The sequence below is a fragment of the Mytilus californianus genome, unplaced genomic scaffold (genome assembly GCF_021869535.1).
Source record: "Mytilus californianus isolate M0D057914Y unplaced genomic scaffold, xbMytCali1.0.p SCAF_3, whole genome shotgun sequence".
In the NCBI taxonomy this organism is placed as follows: Eukaryota; Metazoa; Mollusca; class Bivalvia; order Mytilida; family Mytilidae; genus Mytilus; species Mytilus californianus.
The window spans coordinates 123956788-123980728 of record NW_026262679.1 but is presented as its reverse complement, the minus strand read 5'-3'; the positions used below and the strand labels follow the sequence as shown (position 1 = coordinate 123980728).

The 23941-nt window shown below is 30.0% G+C and overlaps 1 protein-coding gene across 1 annotated transcript in view; it reads left to right on the top strand.

Moving 5' to 3' along the window:
* Positions 1 to 23941, top strand: part of LOC127733748 (uncharacterized) — a 161745-nt gene that overhangs the window by 13993 nt on the left and 123811 nt on the right. Inside the window, exons 5-33 of the mRNA XM_052243063.1 lie at positions 542 to 768; positions 1244 to 1336; positions 2076 to 2247; positions 3080 to 3291; positions 5955 to 6031; positions 6638 to 6701; positions 7359 to 7577; positions 7791 to 7893; positions 8368 to 8476; positions 8856 to 9016; positions 9535 to 9650; positions 10597 to 10737; positions 11010 to 11157; positions 11562 to 11752; positions 12159 to 12380; positions 13101 to 13218; positions 13939 to 14211; positions 14517 to 14792; positions 16733 to 16765; positions 17604 to 17845; positions 18507 to 18599; positions 19096 to 19509; positions 19841 to 19917; positions 20635 to 20911; positions 21613 to 21724; positions 21949 to 22057; positions 22400 to 22545; positions 22834 to 22952; positions 23587 to 23739. Coding sequence (XP_052099023.1) covers positions 542 to 768; positions 1244 to 1336; positions 2076 to 2247; positions 3080 to 3291; positions 5955 to 6031; positions 6638 to 6701; positions 7359 to 7577; positions 7791 to 7893; positions 8368 to 8476; positions 8856 to 9016; positions 9535 to 9650; positions 10597 to 10737; positions 11010 to 11157; positions 11562 to 11752; positions 12159 to 12380; positions 13101 to 13218; positions 13939 to 14211; positions 14517 to 14792; positions 16733 to 16765; positions 17604 to 17845; positions 18507 to 18599; positions 19096 to 19509; positions 19841 to 19917; positions 20635 to 20911; positions 21613 to 21724; positions 21949 to 22057; positions 22400 to 22545; positions 22834 to 22952; positions 23587 to 23739 — 4697 coding nt within the window. The remainder of the gene's footprint in view (positions 1 to 541; positions 769 to 1243; positions 1337 to 2075; positions 2248 to 3079; positions 3292 to 5954; positions 6032 to 6637; positions 6702 to 7358; positions 7578 to 7790; positions 7894 to 8367; positions 8477 to 8855; positions 9017 to 9534; positions 9651 to 10596; positions 10738 to 11009; positions 11158 to 11561; positions 11753 to 12158; positions 12381 to 13100; positions 13219 to 13938; positions 14212 to 14516; positions 14793 to 16732; positions 16766 to 17603; positions 17846 to 18506; positions 18600 to 19095; positions 19510 to 19840; positions 19918 to 20634; positions 20912 to 21612; positions 21725 to 21948; positions 22058 to 22399; positions 22546 to 22833; positions 22953 to 23586; positions 23740 to 23941) is intronic.

Sequence of the window (23941 nt, the reverse complement as noted above, 5' to 3'; positions counted from 1 at the left end):
TTGAGTGTTTTGTGTTCATTGTTTTTTGTCCAATTTACTATGAACTATTTGTTTGTCTTTTTCAGTATTTACAAATTATTCCAATTCACACTATTTTCTATTACCTCAAAGTCTTTTCCAAGATTCAATAAATCTTGTATTCCTCTTTTTTCATATTTTGATTTTGTTATATTATTTTCAGCTGGGATAGTTTTCCTAAAATAGTTAGGTCTAATAATCTGATAAGTTAATTAAAGAATGCATCAACAACTGAATTGTACTCTGGCCATTATTTTTGATTGTCTATAGTCATGATAGTTAGAAAGGGAAAATACTAAAAATATGTAAATTGTCGATACGGTCTGGGTTGGTTAATACAATGATTTATTGATAAAAAGAGAATGAATTAAGACGAATCGGAATTATTTAAAGATTTTAACTTGTAATTTTTACTTGTCCACCAGACAAGTACACTGCAGCTTTTACTTGCAATTGTAATATAAGGAAAAGTACAAAGAAAAAGTTTTTCTGGCTGAACATTAATGTTTATAAAATTTTGTAGATCCTGATCCACCAGAAATTCCTGATTTACCAGATTTAGAGTTTACATATAATAACCCAGATGACTTACGGCTTAAATGCTCATTCGGTACTACATTTAGTTACAGTGTTCAGTATGATGTTACGTGGGATGATAATGGAAAGATCCTATCACAGAAACTTTTACCCAATACACAAGTGTCCGATACGTTACACTTTACCTCGGCTGATCTAGACTTAGTATCAAAGGTATATATATATACTTGAAACAAATTAAACCATACTTTCCTGCAGGTACTGTTTTTAAACAAGAGTCATATTTTAGTTTTATGCTTTCATACATTTCTTGATTCTTATACCAAATATGCAGCCCACCCCACAATTTCAAAGAATACATGTTGTTAATTTAGAACCTGAATTCAAAAAAACTTTTAATCATCCAGACAGTGAAAGTTTTGAGAAAAGTTTTAGAATCATGGAGAAAAATTAGTGTAAAACTGATATTCTGTTAGTACACAATTTAATTATTTGAATAAAGAAAGTATGTTATAAAATTACATTAAAAATCTGGATTGAAACACAATTAAGATATGGGTTTAAATTACCAAAATTAAACTGATATAATGAATCCAAGGTTAATCATTTTCACTTATTATTGATCATTTGTATTTGTATTTTCAAATCATGAAAATATGTGTCTTATACCACCATTTACTTTCTCCAGATAAAATGTATGGTAAAGGCATGCAATACAAAAGATTGCCCTACACTTTTCGGTAAAAAGAAATCCAGCAATATCTTCAGACCAGAAATAAAGGTGAGTTTGGTTGTCTTAATTAAGAAAATATCAGTACAATCATAGAAGATTGCTTTTGTATTCTACAAAAGAGGTTCAGTCATCGGTACCTTACTTTAAGATCACATGATTACCATAAGATAAAAGAAATACAAGGATAAAGATAAATATTGAATTGGTTTATTAGGTCAATGTTAGAATTATTGTGGCTAAATACATGTAATAGTTGATTAAAGGGTAAAGTCAACCAATCAACACAATTTAGCATATTGTTAATATCTGACCTTCAGAATACTCCTTAGTATGACCAATACTACGGTACCAATAAAGTTTGAATACCTTCACTTTATGTTTTGACAAGGAACATGCTGCTTATCATACAGTGAAATCAATTTACATTTATCAAAGTAATATATGGACTATATATGTGATAAAGCATAAAAAAAATAAAAACAGATTTTCCCACTCACCTTTCATTTAAAATTATGTAATTCAACTAATTTGCATAACTGGACAGGAACTTGGATACACTTTATATACCAGGGGGTACCAGGGGGTATGTATTTCTCCTTGGTATCTTCTTCTGCTTTTTGATAACACTGGATGAAAAAAAAGAGAAATGTTGATAAAAAATCTGCTATTCGAATTTCATTAGATATGCAAAAATTGTACTTTGTTTATAAAATTATTTCACTCACAATTCTATGTTCATTTGTAATTTAATTTGACATTTTTGAGTTACTTGTTATTTTTTTTTCAGATTAAGAATGGAACATCATTGACTGTGAGAGAAGGTGGAGAAGAGAGTTTTGTTGTGATAACATCGAATGTTCCCCCGGTTGTTTACTGTAGGGCTCAAAGTCTTGATGATGACTGTACTGTGTTTGTACAACTTCGTTCTAGTGAACAAAATCCAGTTCAATGCAAAAATGGTATGTAACAAAGCATTTGTTTTTATTCTTAGACTTTATTATATTTCGGAAGAATAGTTGAAATATTTGGAACAGTAAGTTCCTGGTATATTTTATATGCACATATATATATACATTTTCTTTGTAATTGTCAATTTGAAAATTTGGCTTTGATTTAAAACTTTAAAGTATAAGTAAGGTAAAGATGCTAAAGTATTTAGATATTGGATTTCATATAATAGTTCATTTTAATTTTTTTACACATGCATAGATTGATTGAGACAGGTTGGAAATTCACTCACTGAATAATACTTGTACATATTTTTACAGTCTACGAGTTGTCAATTCATAAAAAAAAAAAAAAGAAACTCATATTTCATCTCGATGACTTTTGATAAGTAAACATTTGTCAATAAGTAAAGTTTTTACCTTTTATTTCTTGTGAAATTAAATGCTAATGAACATTTGTTAAAGGTTTGTGGTAAAAATAAAAAAAAGTTTATAGAAATGAGGTGTTACTGCTTTGTATAACATTTTAAAATTTCTCTACTTGCAGGTTTAATGTTGAATATTATGATCTTTAATTTTTCATTAGAAGCAATAAAAAATTAGAGAACTACTTTAAAAGGAACCTATTTACTTATTCTTTTTTTATTCTTGTATTTCCTAAAGCTGCAAACTAGCGTTTCATATGCCTACCAATACTGCAAGTTGGTGTGAATAATGCCCTGAAGAGAATATTGAGTGATTTTCAAATCTCTATGTTTATACTGGCAAATGATGTCAGCAACCTCTCAAAGATTATCAGCCTTTTTATAAACTGACGTTTACAGAACTATCTGAACTTTTTCAGGACATGACATAACTCAGGTTGTATTTCCTGAGGAAGGAGGGGAAACAAAGTCTTGTACAGTGACAGTGACGTCCGATAACTGGGACAAAGATATCAACATCCCCGTCAAAGCAGCAATGGACGGAATAATTGATGGCATGAAGACAGTCACTGTTACCATGACAACTAAAGTAGAAAATGTTGCCATGATTACAAATGTGAAATCTATTCAGGTATCTAGCCATTTATAGTATGGTCAAGGGACCTGCAAACTCTTCTGATTAATGTAGGATCCCCCCATGAGAGGTATTGACCTGACTTTTGAAATTCTTCACTATATAAACTATATATATACCTCAAAACAGACATTCAAAGGTGCTAGAATGTCATTTAAGCCCACATTTACTCACTCAAAATCATTGTGTATTAGATTAAAATATGTATTATATCACATGCTTGAGAGAGAAACAATGTACATAAGGTCTTCTTGTGTTTAGAAGTTGACAGGTATATATGAACCAGATATGTGGTTTTCTATGTGATTATATATATGAATTCTGAATATTATCTCAGTAAATTGTTGGGTCGCAGATAGATGGATAACATTAAACCTTATTATTATAGACGTCCATCATCGTTCAAATTAGTGCAACTTCTCAGCACTGAAAATGTCAAAGATTTGCGTAATTTGTGTAAATTCTTGTTTAATGCACTTTATCATAGGACCGAACTGTTAGTGGTCAATACTTGATATTTATTTGCTTCTCTGATGGATTATGTCATGTTGTGTTATAAAAAATGTATTTGTATTTATTGCACTGATAAGCATAATGTGCTTAAAGTAATATTGAATTGAAATTGAAATTGAACACATTGAAAGGTTGTAGTTTCACAGCTGTTGAAATTGTTGATTGTGCTGACGTAAATGATTGCAGTTATTTGTTTGAGATCTTAATTATTATACATTTATTTTGAATAAAACATATTTCAATTAAAAATGATTTAAGAAGTATAGAACTAAAAGCAACAGGTACTTTAATATGTTCAAATGAATTGCATCAAAGTACTCATAAGACTTTTTTCTATCTAAGATTTATTTAAATTTTATTCTATTTGAGATTTATATCAATTTCAGGACAAATAGTTTATACATATATAAAAATTAATTTGAAGGAATGTTTACATGTTTATTACCGTAACAAGGTATAAGTACATGTACTACTATTGTAGAATAACACATTTTGTTGAAACAGCCCTATTGAGTTACATTAAAGTATATGCTTTTCAGAGCACTAAATTTTGATTTTTTTGTGTATGTGATGTATTCTCAAAATTTTTCCATTTTTGAAAAAATGTTACTACATTATCCCAAGTAAATAATGTATAGGTAGCTTCTTATGAAGATTACAAAAAACACTGCAACTAGATGAACGATGGTAGTCTGTCAAATGTCAGCTGTCCTGTTCAATGGAAAGTAACAACTTTAGCACGTATTTCTCGGTACATTTTTATAAAGAGCAGCTAAATTAGGGGCTGGGTAGGATTTATAGAATAGAGAATGATGGGCCAAAAAAAAAAAAAATAAAGACTAGAGAATAATGGCCCCAAAATATAAAGAATAGATTATAATTGGGTTCTAAAATATACAGAATATAGAATAACAGGGAAAAAGTATAGGATAGCAAAAAAGGTTAAAGGTTACCAAAGTCAAGATCCCATGCAGACCCTCCTAAATGCCACTACAGAAGTTGCTCATGCACCTAACACAGAGTGTATAAGTTACTGTGACTCATTTTTTAATGTTTTTTTAAATAAATAAATTTAATCTAGATCAAAGAAGATGAAATATTATTAGAATCCTGCACACAAACATGTAAAATAAAGTGAATAAATTATGCAGTATGTTTTCTAGCAACTGTGGTTTATAATATTTGTATAAAAACTTTTACACTTGTTTGTTATGTAAATGGAAAGCATTTATTTTTTTATATCATGGTATTTGATACTGAAATAGCATGAACTGAATTTAAAGGACTTTAAATGTCATTTTGATAATAGCTATAAAGCCTAAAATCCTTTTCATGATTATTGAATTTCTCCTTTTTACCTAGTTAAGTTAATTTTAGCAGCTCATTTTACAATAATAAATCACAGTTGATAATACATTTTTGGTTTATCATAATAGAATTCAAATAAAATTCATTTAAATGAAATATTTGTTAGTTCAATTAAATGTCACATGAAGATCATTATCCACCGTGACAAAAAATTATTAAATGGATACATTGGTTTATCTATATTTTCCATAGTTATGATGTATTATATATTCTCTTGTGAAATACAAACTATTATTGAAAGGATGTTATTTTTTTTAAAGTTTCAGACACTTTCATCTTTTCTTTATTATGTTATTATACCTCTGCAAACTACAAATAATAGCTTCCTGAAATTAATTTTCACTCATTATTTTCAGTCGTCATGTGAGCATGCTTTACCCTGTCACATTGTTTCAGATTCATTGCTCATTGACTTCCTGTTTACCGAATATTTATAAATTCTAACCAAAATGGCCATGTATGAAATTTTCGTCGCATTTTTCTTTGGAACTAGCTATACTTCAAATAAGAGCTTCCTGTTTGCTATCAGGCTTCATGTGAACATGCTTTACCATGTTAGGTATTTTACGATTCATTTCTCTTCACCTCCCTGTTTACTGAATACTTGATAGCGGGGATATCATTTAATAGGGTAGCAATAGCTCACATCAACTTGTAACCTCCCTGTTTACTGAATACTTGATAGCGGGGATATCATTTAATAGGGTAGCAATAGCTCACATCAACTTGTATTATTGTTATGTACGTAGCTCCATTTGAAATTGATATTTATTTTACAGGTCAGTGTTGAAGATTCTGACATGGATAGTGTATGTACAGCACAGACTGGATTGCATGTAAAGACTTTTGATAACAGGTACAATCTTCATTGGTCTTAATAAGCATTTGTTTCTCCTTGACTCACAGGCCCTAATTTTTACTTTGACCTACATAAACAAATCCAGACTTGAAACCTTAGAACCAACTCATATTTCTTTTGAATTAATCTTTTGGCTGCCTACTGATTCCATTTTTAGAACATGGATAAATAGAATAACACATATATACTTTCAGTAAATGCATTTTAAATGTCAAGTGTAAACTAGTAGTGTCCTGAAGTGCAAGTGAATAGTCTTTCAAATTTTGTGAATATACTAGCTCTTTTAAAACTTCAAATTCAGATAGGTTTATATGATGTCATTTACATTTATCATAGAATGTACAACACATCATAATAACTAATGTACACTTAACGTACATGTACATTACAGTCAGCCTTACATCTGTACATTGTCACCAATTACTGTAAATGCTCTCATCACCTTCAAAGCAATGTTTATGACGAAAGGCAAGATTTTTAAGTGACTGAAGTAATTGTTAGTGTTTAATCTATACAATTTGAATTTATCTGACTATATGCCACACATTTATCTGACTATATGCCACACAACATTTTTAACTTTGTAATTTACTTTATTTACAGTTATTACACTGGTATGAGTGAAGGGGAGCATGTTTTCTACAAACACAAATCCTTGCCTGTTGAAGTAAGTGTTTATGACTAAATATCTAAAAGTACTGAACTAGGTCTATGGGTAAACAAAAACTGTTTTTGTCTGAAGTATTCATGTAAGTAAGGATTTTCACTGCTAATGTATCTTATTCTGTATAAACAGATTAAAAAACCAAAATCAAAGTTAGTTTTGATTTAAATTTGCTTTGATTTAAACTGAATAATGACAGTTTTTTTCATTTCTAAATGATCTATTAAAGATTGTTCTAATACAAATTACTTATGACTTTATTTTTTTTTTTAAACTAACAAATTCTTTTAAATATTAAGAATAAGTAAGTGAACATGGTTATGAACTTGATGGTAGAAATTTCATGTAAGGTGAGGCTAAATAACCTGTTATGTAGGTACCTGTTTGGTTTCTCTCTCTAGATGTCATCACATTTTCATTTTTAGTCTTGTCATTTCCAAAACTAGAAGACATTATTTTGAATTTTCATGTATTTTCACGTATTGATATTTCATATCAATCTCAACTAGAGATGAAACAGTTGTGCAATATTATGTTGAATGCATCTTAAGTATATCATTTTTAGAATAGGGACAGAATCTCATGAGAAAGTAGTTCTACAATGAAACAACATTTATAAATGTAAAATCTTCAAAATTGATAATGTATGTATATTTACAGATCCGAACCTTCCATCGTCATTGTGGTGGGCTAAGTTTGATATGTATCTGTGGAGTATCTATTAGGGTAGAGGATGATGTCTTCACACTTGACAAGTGTGGGGGAGACGATGAAGAAGCTATCATTCCAGAACAACCAATCAGAGCACAGTTATACACGATTGGACCTGTTAACCCAGACTTCAGAATGGTTTCAGTCTATGAAGGAACCCAGTATGATGTAAGCTTCATTCAGTTTTAACAATGCACACATTTGACAATATATACACATAGATATATAAATATAATGACATATAATTGCAGTTGCATGATCTCTTCTTGAGAAATAAATTTCAAAATATATTTAAAACAATTGCTTAAATAGAAGTTTCTTTACAGATACTTTGGAACTATTATGGAATTTATACTAACATAGAAAGGATTGTTTTTCCAGATATATTTACCATCAGGCAGTGAACTGATAGTTAAAACAAGTCCAAATGGCTACCTGAGTGTCTGGTTTTATCCTTCTTTAATGGACATGGACATGACAATGGGTAAATAAAACAATTTCTCAATGTATTTCTCTGAATTAAACATAGAAAAATAAATTTTTGAAACCTAAAACATTTTTTTAGTTTCTATGGTAACATCTTACATTAATTCTCTTGGAGGTTATTTATTTTGTGATTTTCAAATTGAGATAATAAAGTGATAATGTCTTAGAGGTCTCTGACAATAGAATTTTTTTTTCATAGTGTAAATTTGGAAGTTTAGGCGTGTATCTAATATTATTCTGATTGTTAAACAACTGACACAAATGTGAGATTCATAATTGCAGTTTCAGAAAATAGTGCACACAAATCATGCAATGGTGCACACAAATAATGCTAACATAATGTGAATTTTTATTTTTGCGAAACATATTTGTAATTTTCACAATAATAAAAACATTGCAAACATTTCTGAATTTACAGAAGAAGATATTCACCGAATGGAATTTTAAAACCAGATTTCTATTTATTTTGCAGGTTTATGTGGTACTTATGACAACAACGCTACCAATGATTTTATGATGATGAACGGTAACGTCGAACAAGCTAATGGTAGATACGTAGATGACTTTGTTACTTCTTGGAGGTAATGCTTTTAGTGACAATTTTATAAATTGAAGGCCTCTTTAGTTCCAAGCTTTAATTACAGATTTACAGATAGTTACAGAGTTGTTTTTTTTAACTTGCATTAAATTTTGTCCACTTCAATCTGCAGGGTACAAAGTTATTTTTTTTTTTCTATCTTTTAACCAACTTTATAAATATTTTATTTTGCACTAATAGTTAAAAGTAATCTTTATGTAAAGCATGAATTGAAAGTTTCTTCTTTATTTTTTATACTTCTCATCTTTGTATTGGGTACTTCAACTTTGTCTCATTATTTCAAAAAATTTAGACTTAAAAAACTAAAAACCATTATTGGCTTTTTACTCAATAGTTGATAAATAGCATGATATAAAATTCAGGGTCCAGACAGAAGATTCACTGTACCTTGGAAAATGTCCAGACATGCCCGCTGTGTCTACACCAACAGACAAAGATGTATGCGATTGTTCTACAACTACTGCAGACTGTGGTTACTATGGAGAAGTGAGGACTTGTGGGATAGCCAAAGATTTTAGTCGAGGTTAATACTGTATATGTTTGGTAAAATCTTGGAGGGTGTAATAAATCAAAATTTGTTTACAATTTTATAAAGCATTATTTGTGAAGGACTTTCATATTTTATTAGTTATAAAATAAGATGGCATATGTTTTTGAAAGATATAGTGTGGGATGAAAATTACTAAATAATTAAAAAATTCATTCTTTTTTGGTCAGAAATACTTTGAGCATTTCTAACATTTATGGTTTAAATATCATTCTGAGAAAGGTAAACTTAATAAGAGACTATTTCCTTCACAAAGATACCAAAGGGATATTCAAACTCATTAGTTACAATGGCAACACACAATAACGATCAAAAGACTAACAACAATATACTAAACACAATGAACATGAAAAGTCAGGTATTTTAGAAGCAAAGGTGCTGAAATTATTCCTCCTAATATATAACTCTAAACCAGTTATCAAAAGCTTCTCTGTGATTGCCATTACCTGTATTAAAATGATGATATATATAATGCTTGAACATATTTTGTACAGGTATGGATAAAACTGATTATTTGAAGACAATGAGTATGTTCCCACAGTACTGTGATCCAGACTCGACTATACCTACCCCTGGTATCTTCAAAGATTGTGACACAACTATTGACAAGGTATATATTTTGAGGGTGGTAAAGGGGGGACCTGAACACGGAAACACGTGAAATAAAAATCGAAAAAACGTTGCACGGAAAATAAAAATCGGGAAAAACGAAGCACGAGAAATAAAATCGTAAATATAATGGAAAAAAGTACTAAAAGTTATTACTCAGCCGTTCTTGGAGATCATACAGTCATTATTTATGGACATGAAGACCCTGCGGTCACCTTTTAGCGTCTGATAGTTGCATTTGATTTGAAAAAAATTATTAATTGTAATTTGATGGACTTTATTACATACCATACATATAATATAGAATTGTAAATATCCGAGGTGACTTTGAATTAGTCCCGGTTTACTTTTTAATCAAACGCGGGACAAGCACGAGAAATTTAAGAGTACCGACACGAAACACGGAAAATCAATAAGGGGAAACACGAAGCACGCACTTCAAACCAAACACGAGAAAACAAGGAAATAAAACGTCAAAACACGAAAACATGTGAAATAAAAAAGCCAAAAACGTTGCACAAAAATAACCCTTTACCACCCTCTATTTTCATTACTAAAATTAACAATCTATAATGACAATGAAAGCTTGTTCTGGATACTGTTATTGAACTTCATAGTAAATGTTCACACAAAAATGTGGAAAAATGAAATAATGGTAATGAAAATCCCTATAAGTTGTTTGTTGTATTTCAAAAAATCTGTGATTTTGTCCAAATGCTCCTATTACTTCTTATTTCATAGGAAACATTAAGTTCTATATTCAATCTCTAGTACATCATTTGATCAGAGTTAAATCTTGAATCAGCAGAAGTGAAGTGACTTTTTTCTGATCAGTTTAAGATTTTACTTCTCTTATTTTCTACTCTGTTATGTAATACTAACACCATAGAATGTAGCCTCTACAAATTTTATTTTAAACTGCAATTTGATTAATTAATTTGATTTAGAATGCAGCTTGGCAAGGTGCTTGGACAGAAGAGATAGCCATGGCATACTGTCAGAATCAGACGGACCGTGTAATAAAAGAATGTGGAAGTTTTGTGGACTACATGACAGAAGATATTAACAACTGTGTTCACAATATAAAGGTAAGCAGATTAAGCTTTGTGGCTTAGTGGTTTGGAATTGTCAACGAAAATCATCTTTCAATGGAAAAATAAAACATGTAAAATCTGATCCTACAAAAATGAGAGAGAAAACATGAATATCGTTTGTTTGAAATGTTTATTTTATATGTATAAAATTGAACACTAAAATTTTTTATTGACAAATTAAATAAAAATGCATGAAAATAGCATAAAATTTTGGGTGAAATAATAATTATAACCTATTGATTTTGAAAGTTTTTGCTCTGTTTCAGTTTTCTGGAAAGACGATGTATGCTTCCATAATTGATGAAGATTTAGAACAGAGGTGTAGATACCAGTTACAAAAGAACATGTCTGTAACAGTTACGGATGTATCACTATGTCCTTATGATTGTAGTGGCAATGGGCAGTGTAATGATGGTAAGTGATATCCCTTTGAAAATATTGATAAAGTTTCCTCAAATATCCAAATGTTCTGTTTTAAAAAGATTTGACACAATTGAGTTAACTGATTTTTCACTTGCATGCCCTGTAACTACTTTAGTTCCACCTGTTTCATCATTTGAATTAATGTGTTTCATCCTTCAATGGCTTATATCTCAAAAACAAGGACACACAACATTCATTTTTTTCTGCTCTTTTATTTATATACTATCAATATATAACAGCCTTTTAAAAGGCTTTTTATTTTGAATCAAAGCAGCGAATATCCTTAAAGCATATAACAGAATTTAATATTAAACAATGAAAAAAATGAATAATTTGTCCCCTATTTCATGAGTGTGATATTGATGAAAAATGTTAATTCTTATATTTACTTTTAGGTGTATGTAACTGTGCAGAGGGTTTTATTAATTTTGACTGCAGTGTGAATGCCAGTGTTCCTGCAATGATTACCTCTCTTGATGAAGACTTATATAATGAGCTGGAGAAGAATGATGATAAAATTGTCAATGTTTTTGGTTATAATTTTGTAGACAGTGACATGTTAAAAGGTTATATAAGAGAAATTGAGGTATGCATTTGCTTATAAATGTTTTGTTTGTTAAAGAAATTAATGCAAGAATATAAATTGATAATTTTGTTATTTTTATGAATTAAGAAAGATTTTGAGTCAAAGTTGATGAGAAACCATGTTGATGTACCAAAAATAGACATGTACAGAAATGTTTACTTTATTGTAATGTTTTTTAATGAAAGAACAACAATAATGACATATGAGAATATAAATAAAGCCATGCAGAATGTCATTGTTCAATGAAAAATTCCAATACTTCAAAATAATTCCTTATATTTCATGGGATTTTAGATTCCTATCTATCTATCCATCCTAAATCTTTATCTTTTTTTATATCTAAAAAGACTTTGTCTATTTAAAGTAATATGTTTCTAGGAGACATGTATAATATACTGAATTGTAGGTGGAAGAATCTGGATACAATGTATCATCCACTTGGTCTGAAGTACAAGTCATGTTTGTCAGTAGTAGTATGGTGACCTTAACATTACCCACCAGAGGGAGCTACGAAGTCACTGTCAGCAATGTCAACAGTACAGAAAATGTAGCTGATCCCAAGGTTACAATAAGTTACAACCCTGCATGTTTCAACTGCAGCACCAATCCTGTTGGCTGTAAACTAAAGGTAGGTAACCTGTACATTATCCAGTAGAGGGAGCTATCATCAATTACAAAAATTGTTCAGATGATATAGCTGATCAATAGTCCACTTTAAGTTGTAATCCTGCTTATTGTCTCATCTTGCAAAGCTGGATGTTGTCAATCTGTCCTGCGGTAGTCTGGGTTGTTTTTTCATATGTAGCCTTTGAAAAAAACTAGTTTAGGTAGCAATATTTGGTCAATATTGGCCTTTTTATTTTATATTTGATGTGTGATTATGGTATCTGTGTTGCTGAAGAAAATATTTGTGGCAGATCATAGTTTATTGGAAATTTTAAAATAGTAAGCCATAATTTCATGAAAATTTTATTGGAAGTGAAGCAATAACAGAGTAAGAGGTAAGATGTCTAAAATATCAGGTCAACTCCATGGTATATCAAAGATAACCACAGTCTGCCAAAGATGATTTGGATTCTTATAAAAAAGTGAACATCAAAAAATGAAAAAAATTATTTTGCATTGGGTGATATTTTATGATGTTTTTGTGCACAAAACATATGGTTATTTCATTATTTTTTGTCTATCATGGTTTCTTGAGTTTTTTAATATTGAACATACCACAAAGGAACAGGTGGACAACAGAATAGAAAAACATTCAAACTTGAACAGTTATAACCTTATAACTTCAGTTTTTATTTTTATGTTTAAAAGTTTTCTAACATATACATTTCTTATATTTTTCCAGGATAACGTATGCTATATTAATGGTAAATGCTACAATGTTGGTGATCGTAAGCCTGACAACCATCTAGAGGGCTGTCTATCTACTAATTCTTCCATATGGTCAGATGTTAGTGGTAAAGGTAAATACTTATATGTATCCATAGAGTTAGAGTGGCTGCTGAGAAGTCAGTCTTGTAAATTTGATATTTTAATATTATTGTGCCTCATGCAGTTGTGGAGGTTAAAATGTTGTTGAATCCAAACATCGAGCTGCCATCACTTTTGTTGTTGTCTGGAACACACTTAATTTGTGTTGAAATTTCAAATGAAGGTTTACTTTTATCAATAGCTTGAATGGTTAAACTTTCACAAAAATGTGAAATAAGGAACCATTTTCTAGGAGGTTTACTCATATGAGTACTTCATAAAAACTCAAGAATACTGGATAGCACCATTTGTGTTTATATGATTTTGTTAAAAACTTTAATGTGATCAACCTAAGTATTTTTGTTGGAAAAATAAGGAGTAGGCCCTGTAAGACCCCTTTTTGGCCCCAAAATATAGTGTTTTTACAGAGTTGTTAAATTGTAAACTTTCAGCTATTTATTGGAAAGTAAAATACTTTTGTTACAAAAATATGGACTGTTTTTGATAATACAATGAACATACATCAGGTACTAGCATCATTATTTCATGGCTTTGTCAGGCAACTGAAGATTGAAAAAGAAACTGAGTTTATGTAATCTTGCATGAATTGAATTTGAAGACAAGATATATAATTTGCTAGACATTTAGCCTTAAAGCAGACATAAAAAATATTTTGAAATATAACCACGAAAAATTTCCTTTTTTTGTTTTAGATCAGTGTTTTCCTTCATCGACAATCAACTGGAGTAAAACCTCATCAAGTGCTCTTCTGTTCCATGACTCCAAAGTACTGAATACTTCAAGTAATGATGAGTGCCTGAATATGTGTGAAACACAGGCTGATTTTGTGTGTAGATCTTATGATTATAATGGCGTTACAAAAGAATGTTTATTGTCAGAGTTTAGTACAGTTAATGCTGGATCTTATCATGCTAATCAGACCGTTAGCTCTAACTGGACCTTTGGTGAATGGACCTGTGATAATGGTAAGACTTTTTTTTATGAAGCTGTTGTGTAGATAGGCACTAAAAGTGATATAGGAAATTTTTTTTTAAATTACTTGCAAAGAAAATTATATGTATGTGCATTCAAAATTTGATATAAGTAATGCTTATTTCTAGGAAATTAAGGTTCTTGAATTTAGTTTATTTTGATTTTACTTTTTTTAATCAGTCTTTGGTAAAGAAAAATGTCCTTTGGTCAAATCACAGAATATTTGATTCATGAATGAATTAATAATTTCAATTAATTATAATGCTATGAGATAAATCATGATAATATATTACTTCAGAGGCCTGCCCAGGTCAAGATGTTAAATGGTCAAAGATGGACAGTTACCAAGGATATTTCTCAAATGACACACATTTAGATGTTTTGTATGATGTATGGACAATGAAACGATGTCAGCAACTATGTGAAAGAATGGATGGTTGTATGGCAGTAAAATTTGATGCCATGTCAGGAATCTGTATATTAGCTGATGGAAGTCAGAAGAAAGTTGCTGAAGGTTCTGGAACGTTTGGTTACTATGCTGACTGGGAATACAGTTATTACACCTGTGTGGAAGGTAATAAGGATTTTCTTCCCCAGGAATAGATAACCTTGGCCTTTGAACTTTTTTGATTCAAGGTCACTGATGAGTCTTTTGTAAACCAAACAGGTGTCTGGTATTTATAATTATAAGTGTAGTATTTTTGATTGAGATTTTTTATAGCAAATTTTAAGTCAATACCAGCAGAACTCAAGAAGGGTTTCGAGAAAAGCTATTAAAAAAAACCCATTTTACATAAAGTGAAATAGAAAGATTTGAAATAAGTATGGATTAAATAATAATGCATAAAAGGCAGAGTTTTACATATGTTTTAATTTTTTTACGATTACAGCATTAGGACAAAAATATTAAAAGTACCATGATACCAAAACATGATTTTTTCTTGCATAATGCCTATATTTATTGTGTATCAGGAAAAACCCCTGGAGAGATCAATTATTAACAATGCTATTATTAATGATGCTTGTGCTGCATTGCTAAAGGTTATTGACATCATTTTCCAGAAATGTTCATTTTACATACATACATGAATTCATTTTACAGGCAAAATCTATAATCTAGCTTCTAATGCAACAGGTAAATGAATCGCAATTGGGTTATTGATATAGAGCTGGTACAAATATATATTTCTTTGGGGTTGTTTAGTTATACTTGTCAATAGGAATGTACAGTTAAGTTTTATGAGCAACTAAATGATAATTTTCTGTTCCACAACTGAGAAAAAAACAATGATAATAAAATTATTTAGGAGACATTTATTAGATATTACAGACCATCTTTTTTATTAATCATCTTAAGTCCATAGCGTGAAATATGTGTTTATGTTTTCCCTTGATTTTCTCTAGCTGTTTAAGATTTTTTTTTAACTTTTCCATGAATAATTTTATGAAATAAATTATTGGTTATGATTTTGTTAACTAACACTACAGGTAAAGAATTCTGTTGAGACAAGTTGGAATTTAGAATGTCATTAAATTCTAATCCCCAGAGGTAAAAATAGCATTGTGCTTATAAAAATTCTGAAATCAACTGTGTATTGGGTGTCAAAACAGTTTACATTTATTTTCATTGCATTTTAGCTTCAATAGATATCAATATAAATAAGATGTGGTACGAGTGCCAATGAGACAACTCTCCATCCAAGTCACAATGTATAAAAAGTTAACAATTATAGGTCAAAGTACGGCCTTCAACACAGAGCCTTGGCTCACACCGAACAGCAAGCTATAAAGGACCCCAAAATGACCAGTGTAAAACAATTTAAACAGGAAAACCAACAGTCTAATCTATATAAAAAACGGGAAACAAGAAACACCTATGAACCACACCAACAAAAGACAACCACTGATCAAGCTTTTATAAAAATAAATTTTGATTGATGCAATTTGGGCAAGAGTTATTTCCCCTTTGTAGCCATGATGGAGGTAAAAGTGCACAAATTTCTTACTAATTCGGCCAAATTCAACTCATTATACTGACCACTAGACTTCAGACAAGGCTGTTTTCTTAACAAGATTAATTTCTTCCTTGTGTAATTTATCAATATGATCTTGTAAGGATCTCCTCTTCTCAGACACGCTTCTACCACATGTTTCAGTTTGGTTTGTCAAATAAGACAATAAACCATTTACACCTCCAACATGGCTGCCAAGGGAAATAACTCTAACTTAAATTACTTCATATTGAAAACTATCTAACGTATTTATATGATTAACAAGATTTCATTCTAAGTTCACCATTGTAAATAAAGGTTTCAAAGAAATTTTGTGAAATGAAAAAACACTATCACATAACTTTTCATGAATTTTGTTAATTCTTAATTCAATGTTTCACTTAGAAATAATTTTTAAGGAATCATTATTTTATAATTATTGTTTATATTTTTTGGTTATCTGATGTTTGGTTGCAGTCTCAGTGAATTTCCCCCAATTTTCTTTTATTCACAATTTTTACAGGTGAAAACAATAATCAAAGCATGAATGTTACAGGTAACATGACACCATTGTGGTCATTGAATGACACAGTTATATATCTGTTAGGACAAAATTTACTTTTTATTTAGATTTTTGCTTTACAGTTCCAAGCATTTATTGTATCACCTTAGCCATGGTTTACTTATTTCTCTTTTCTTAGTTACATATTTTTGACAATTTTGCCCTCTTTCCTTGAACCCTGGGTCTGCCCCTGAGTGTTATCTAATTTGATCTCAGAGGCAGATTTAGGGGGTTGGGTAGGGGGCTTGGCCCCCTTATGGAGCTTCATATATGATAAATGCATAGACTTGTTACATGTATCACTCCAAACATTGGCTTGCCAGGCCCCCTTTCAAAATCCTGGATCTTAGGACCAAAACACAACCTAAGTTATTATGACATAATATCTGGGTGTCATTATACAAGAGAAATCAAGTTGTTTTTTATCGCAAGATTCGATTTGAGTATATTTTTGTAAATTTCATTAAATACATGTACCCACAATTTATATTTATATTATTTATAATATTATCTAATATAACATTTCTGTTAACCACTTTATACATCATATTGCACTCTTTAATGAATTTAAAATATCTAAACTTTATTTGGTAACGTGTAAAAAAATCATTTTTTAATTAGTATTTTTGTGTTTGTGTGTAACATTGTTTTAACTAATTGTATTATATTATTTTTCTGACAACTTTAATTCAAACTAATATTTTCAGTATAATTTTACAATTTTTAAGTTTGACTTTTAATAAGACTAACCATCTAACAAGTGCTTTTTTAAAAATGTGAAGCTTAATTTCTATAAGTATAAAAATATATGTAAATGGTTATGTAATTTTAGGCCAGGAGACCGGACCAGAAATCCCTGTTGCCTCTGGTATAAGTGTGTTACCAATGTTTTATGGGCCTGGTAATGATAGTTTTAGATGTGGATTTGACGAGGTAGTGAATGACATGCCACTACTGTACAGTGTACTGTGGAAGGTTGATGGAGAATACCTGTCAGTCAAAGCACCAGCTGTCAACTACACAGACTTCTATTTAGATGAAGAACTAGCCAATCAAATGATGGATGGATCTACAGTAGGTTTATTTTTTAAATCAATAATTTTTAACAGAGATTACATTGTCAAACTTTAAAAACATAATCATTAAATTTCATAATATTTATATTTAACAAATTGTTAATTCACAGTCAGCACTTCAAATTAGCTTGGTTAATTGTAATGTTTAATATCTAAATTCAAAAACCTTCATTTAAAAGGCATCCTTTTTTTCAGCTTGAAATAAATAAATTTCAGTTTTTCGAAAGTTTTCCATATTGATTTATTGTTTTGTTAAAGTTTTGATCAGATTACTTATAGCCAATTAATCAAAGTCCAGAAATCAAGTACATAAAACTGATAGTCATTCACCCAGGTACTTTGCAAATAAATAAAACTGTCTTTTGCCAAAAGAAGGACATGCAGAAATTGTTAAAGTTCTTTGTGCAACACAAACTTTCATGTACTAGAAAATATTGAATGTTGTAAAATATTGTCTGTTTCTTTGAGGATGTTTCAGACATTAATGCATGCATTTATTAATGTTCATTCTAGAATAAAAACTTTATTCAAGTGACTCAGATAGATCCTATATTCAAATATTCATTATATGATAAATTTTAGTTTTGAATGAAACAACTACACTTAAAAATGACAGATGAATTTTAAATTTACAATATTTAATGTTGCTATAATTTTAGGTTGAATGTGGAGTGAGTATTTGCTTGGCGGATAATTGTGACAACCAAAGAGGAATATTCTCACTTTCGGATATATACACAGCTACTATCAAGGTAGGTGATTTAATGTTACTGCATTCAGATAAGAGGAAATGTTGGATATACATCAATAAGACAGCAACACAACATGTAAATACATTGATACAACATGTAAATACATTGATACAACATGTAAATACATTGATACAAGTCTAAATAATGAGCTAGTCATTGTCTTAAATGGAAACACCACAGCTGTATTCATTTCAAAAGTGAACTTACCAGTTGATATTAAACTCTGACTGATTGTATTAGAAGGACAATGGAATAAACAATTGTGCCAGTCTCTCTAAGAATATTACTACAAAACTATTATAACTAGTTAAAATGTACTTTTTCTTGCACCAATAAGTCATACAAATGCTTTAGGAATTGAAAAACCTTTGCTTTTCAACATTTTAATGATGTCAGTTGAAATTTATATAAAAATAATTATGAATATTTTAAATAAACTTAAATTTTGTTTATGGATATTTGAAATGGCAGGTCACTTAACATTTTATTATTATAGATAAACGCTCCAGATACCCTAGATTTACCAGAGGGAGAAGATGCTGAAGAATTGATGATTGAAGTAACAGCCCCTCCATATGTCTTGTGTAGGGACCAAGGACTCTCTATCCCCAACAATTGTTCATTCAAAATAAAAACCTTACAGCCATCAGTCAATAATGAACTGAAATGTCCAAGTGACAATATGATAGAGCAAGTAACATCACAGATAGTAAAAATGGAAGGAAAGGAACCAGTCTGTGATGTCACAGTAACTAATGAAAACTGGAAAGATGCCAAGTACATGCTGAAATTGAAAGCAACTATTGACAACAAATTTGATGATGACCATGAAAGAGATTTACAAGTTTTTGTAGATTATATGGTGAATGATGCAGTTGAAATGGGCAATGTCACCAAAAAATCTATGAAAGTAAGTTCAAAATAAAAAGGACTATTTATTGTCAAATAAAGTTTTAATAAAAATGTTGGTCTCACTACAAGAGTTTCCAGAACTGTTAGATTTCAAGTATGCATAAAAATCAATACTCCAACTTTAAACAGAATTTGTTGATAGACATTTTCTCAGTTCAAAGTTTTATGTTTTAAAATTTTTTAACTTTTTAAATTATTAATCATTCACCACAAAAAAACTTTATGTTGACATTTTGTGTTTTTACTTTTTATCTAAGCGTTATAATAAAACAAATTTTTTTTACGTTGTATTATCTTTTTCCCATTATAGTTTTCACCTTATTTTTTAGTTGAATGTTATAGACCAAGACAGAAGAGCTTTATGTATATCGGTCAATGATCCACATATTACGACCTTTGATGGAGTGTATGTATTTTGTGTATAAATGTTGGTTGATGAATTATTTGAATATGCTACATCTGAACATTGGCATAAACTTTCATAAAGTATATCTTTTTTCTATGTCTGTTGAATGGATACAATATGTTATTGAATAAATCTGAATAAAAGATGTGAGTAAAGGTCAATAAGATACATGTAGTAACACAATTACATATTAAGACAAGAAAAAACATTTAAAGGTCAACATACAACCCTCAACAATCAACAAGTATCTATACCGTCTATCAGGTTCTAAATTACACATATTGTAGTGAAATTGTGAATGAATTTACCACAGACTATGAAAAATTTGCCTTCAACACCGGAATCCTTCAAGGACATAAAACACAAAGAAATATCCAGATATCCCAATGCCAATGTTCCTTTATTCCATACACAGTTTAATTTTATACACATAATGAATCTATGGACTTAATGGAAATGGGAACTTGAGAATAATTTTTTGGAAGATTTTCAATGATTTATGAATCCTTTATACAAATGTGCACCTATTATTAAAATTTTCTTTTAAACATATATACGAAAATATGACAGTTAAATAATTTATTTGTTTTATTTTTTCAAATAATTTTCCAGCATTTTCAAGTTAAAACTTACAAAGATCTGTGATATTGTACCTTTATCATTTTCACTCCAGCCATCCATGTATTAGTTTGTATAGAATTTCTTATGTCTTTTTAGATTCTTCAACAATTACCGTACAGGAGAATTTGTTTTATACAAACACAAAAAGCTACCCTATTCAGTTCATGCATTATATCGTCAATGTACCGGTGGGGCTTCCTGTAATTGCGCTGTAGCGGTAAAAATCTTTGACGATGTTCTCCTTGTGGATAAATGTGGACCTCAGGATGTAACAACTACATCTACTTATCCAATCAGAGTAAAGCTTTTCAGAAATGGTGACCTTCATCCTGGATTTAAGATTTACAGATACTATGAAGGTCGAACAATCAAGGTAAAGAGTTTAAAACAGAAGTAACTGATTTTTTTAGCATTGATATTTATGATTTTTTTTAGAGTGTAGTATAGTAGAAAGAGTTGTAGAACTGGCTTATGCATGGCCTGTTGCATGCTAAAATTTAAACAAATTAGATTAAAGATAAAATTCTTTTACAGAAAACTCATTTCATCTTAAATGACAATATTATAAAAATATAATGTTTCCATTTTACAAAATATATAGTGTGTCATCAGATTGTGCTGGTTAAGTGTATAGTTATATGACATCTCTTTGTCTTATGAATTTTGTTATGTTTACATAATCACCTCCACACATGTATGAAGCGTATAAACATGTTTGAAGTGTGTACACATACATGAAGTGTATGAACGAAAAGAAAGTCTATTTTAAATGGTTTATGTTGTAGTCAATACTGTAAATTTAGATATTTTTGACTGCATTTATTATTGTGATTCTTGAATAATGGACAAAAATGTGAAACATTAATTTGCAATTTTAGGAAATGCTGCAAGCAAATAATGATTTCAAAATTTAAAATGCAAGTTATTTATTTTTGCAAAACCTATCCAGTCACAATACTTGCAATAATAAAAACATCTAAAAAAAATTTGAATTTATGGTACTAATTTTCTTTGTGTTCAATTTCATAAAAAAGACATTTACAAAAGATCATAACAATTGTCTTATTATTATAGGCCGTGTTTCCTACTGGTACTACTGTAACAATTATGAGAAGTGCTGTTCCAAGTTATAATTTACTGAATGTATGGATCAAGGCCTCAGCTGCTGATTATGGACAGACTGAAGGTATAGAATAGTAATATTAAGATTGAGTATGATGAATTGTATCATGCTGAGTTTTACCATGCAAGAAATTTTTTTTTATCTTACGGACAGTCACTTCTTGTTTAACTGTAATGAAGTTTATTCTACACTTAAAACATGGACTGTTTTCTTCAAGGTCTACTTAGCACTGTATCAGAAATAATCTTAAAATAATTTCTGATTTTACCCATATGTCATTATTTCAGGTTTGTGTGGAAGTTTTAATGAGAATTCAATGGATGATATTATGTCCCCTGATGGCACAATGAGCGAAATAATAGACACCAGAGCAGACAGTTTCTCTTTGAGCTGGAGGTAAAGATAAAAACAATATCAGAGTTTTATTATATTGCCTTTGTATAAAACAGTCCAATATGAAGACATTGTCGTGTACTATTATAGATTTTCGTTGACATTTTGGATTAATTTTGTTGTGATACAAGAAAAAGAAAACTTTAATTCTAGGTTTTTGATAGACTTATCAGTATATTTAAGTTCATTTTTTTCTTTAATTATGTCATTTGTTTTTTGCCATGACGTTGTCTGTTTCTCTCAACTTATGAGTTTTGAATGTCACTGTGGTATCATCTGCCTCTTTGATGAAATCTATGAAAATAAATAAATTGTATTTAATTTTACATTAATTATGAATTTTAGGGTAGATCCATCCAAATCCCTGTACACAGGAGAATGTCCATCTGGTACTGCTGAGGATTTGACACCAGAATCTTATTGCTTCTGTAAAGAATCTCAGACTTGTGGAGAGCAATTGGATAGAGTTATCTGCCCATTTGAAACAGATGGTAACAATTGAATTACACTTAAATTTTCTATTTTTGTTCGCTTGTTGATATCAAAATAGGGAATCAAATAAATATATCTTACATAAGCTTTGTTTCTGAGGGAAAGTTCAAATAGTGCTTTATTGTTATTTATAAAACTAATCAACAAATTGCCATGAAGATTCATAAACCAGTAGCATCTTTAAAATATGAGTAGTAAAGTTGACAAATGAAAAGTATATTCAGTATAGATGATGGAAAAGGATAGTTTGATTGTAATACATAAAATCTTTTCCTCTTATGTTGTAGGGGGTATTGATATTACTAGTCAGTTAGTTAGCAAGTCATTATTTCCTACGAAGTGTACTGAGGATGTAGGTCAGTTCCAGTTTCCTCCCTTTGAATATGATCCTAATTATGATGAACCGGTAAGTCATCTAGTTACTGTCTGAATTATAAAATCTCTTCTTTTTAGTCAAGCCTGCAACAGTTTGTTGCAGAATCAAGACAAGCAAACAATCCACTGTTGTCACCAGCATCAACATTTTAGATTTCGTCTGTGGTTAAAATGTTTTAAACATCAATAACTTTGTCACACATTCATGGAATTTTATCAAACTTGGACCAAAGCTTCTTTGTGATTAGAAGCACACTACCTAGATTGAAATTTTGAAAATATTGTATTTCTTTTTTGATTATTTTACAGATAAATGGACCTAATTTTTGGAAAAGATGGCTTTCAAGAAATCTTGTGAACTATAATATTTACCAGATGTTTATTGCTACCTTCCATTCTTCTGTATTCTACTGACAAAAGGAGTTTTTTTTCAGGAAGTCCTCAATGATTTATGGATATCCTGAATTTGAATTATGGAGGTCATGAAATATTTCAAGAGCTCCTCAAATACAATAATTTTGACTAAATCTGTGCCTCATACATAGTAAAACAAAACATTCAACAAACAAAATTTAGTTGTGATGATCATTTATTGAAAATGATTTGCATCATCTAGATATTTTAACAGTGCTATTGAAAATCAATTGAATTATTTTTAATTTTAGATTCCAAATTGGCCCTCAAATGGTGGTACCGATGAGGAACTAGCCAGATACCAGTGTGGAGGTATTAGGCTAAAAAAATCCTACAACATTCTAAAGAATGCTCCAGGTGTTATGTATGATAGAGCTTTTGAAAACTGTGTACAAGATGTTCAGGTAACAACATAATGATCTATACAGGCTCAAAATATTCTTTATAGTATTTATTGTAGAATATTAAAAGTTATCAGAAACAACATGTTGCACTTCTCAGAAGATAGAAATATAAAGACCAAATGAAGTAGAGGCAAACGGCTATAGGTCAGCATATGGCCTTCAACAATGAGCAAAACCTATGCCGTAAGGCGGTTATTAAAAG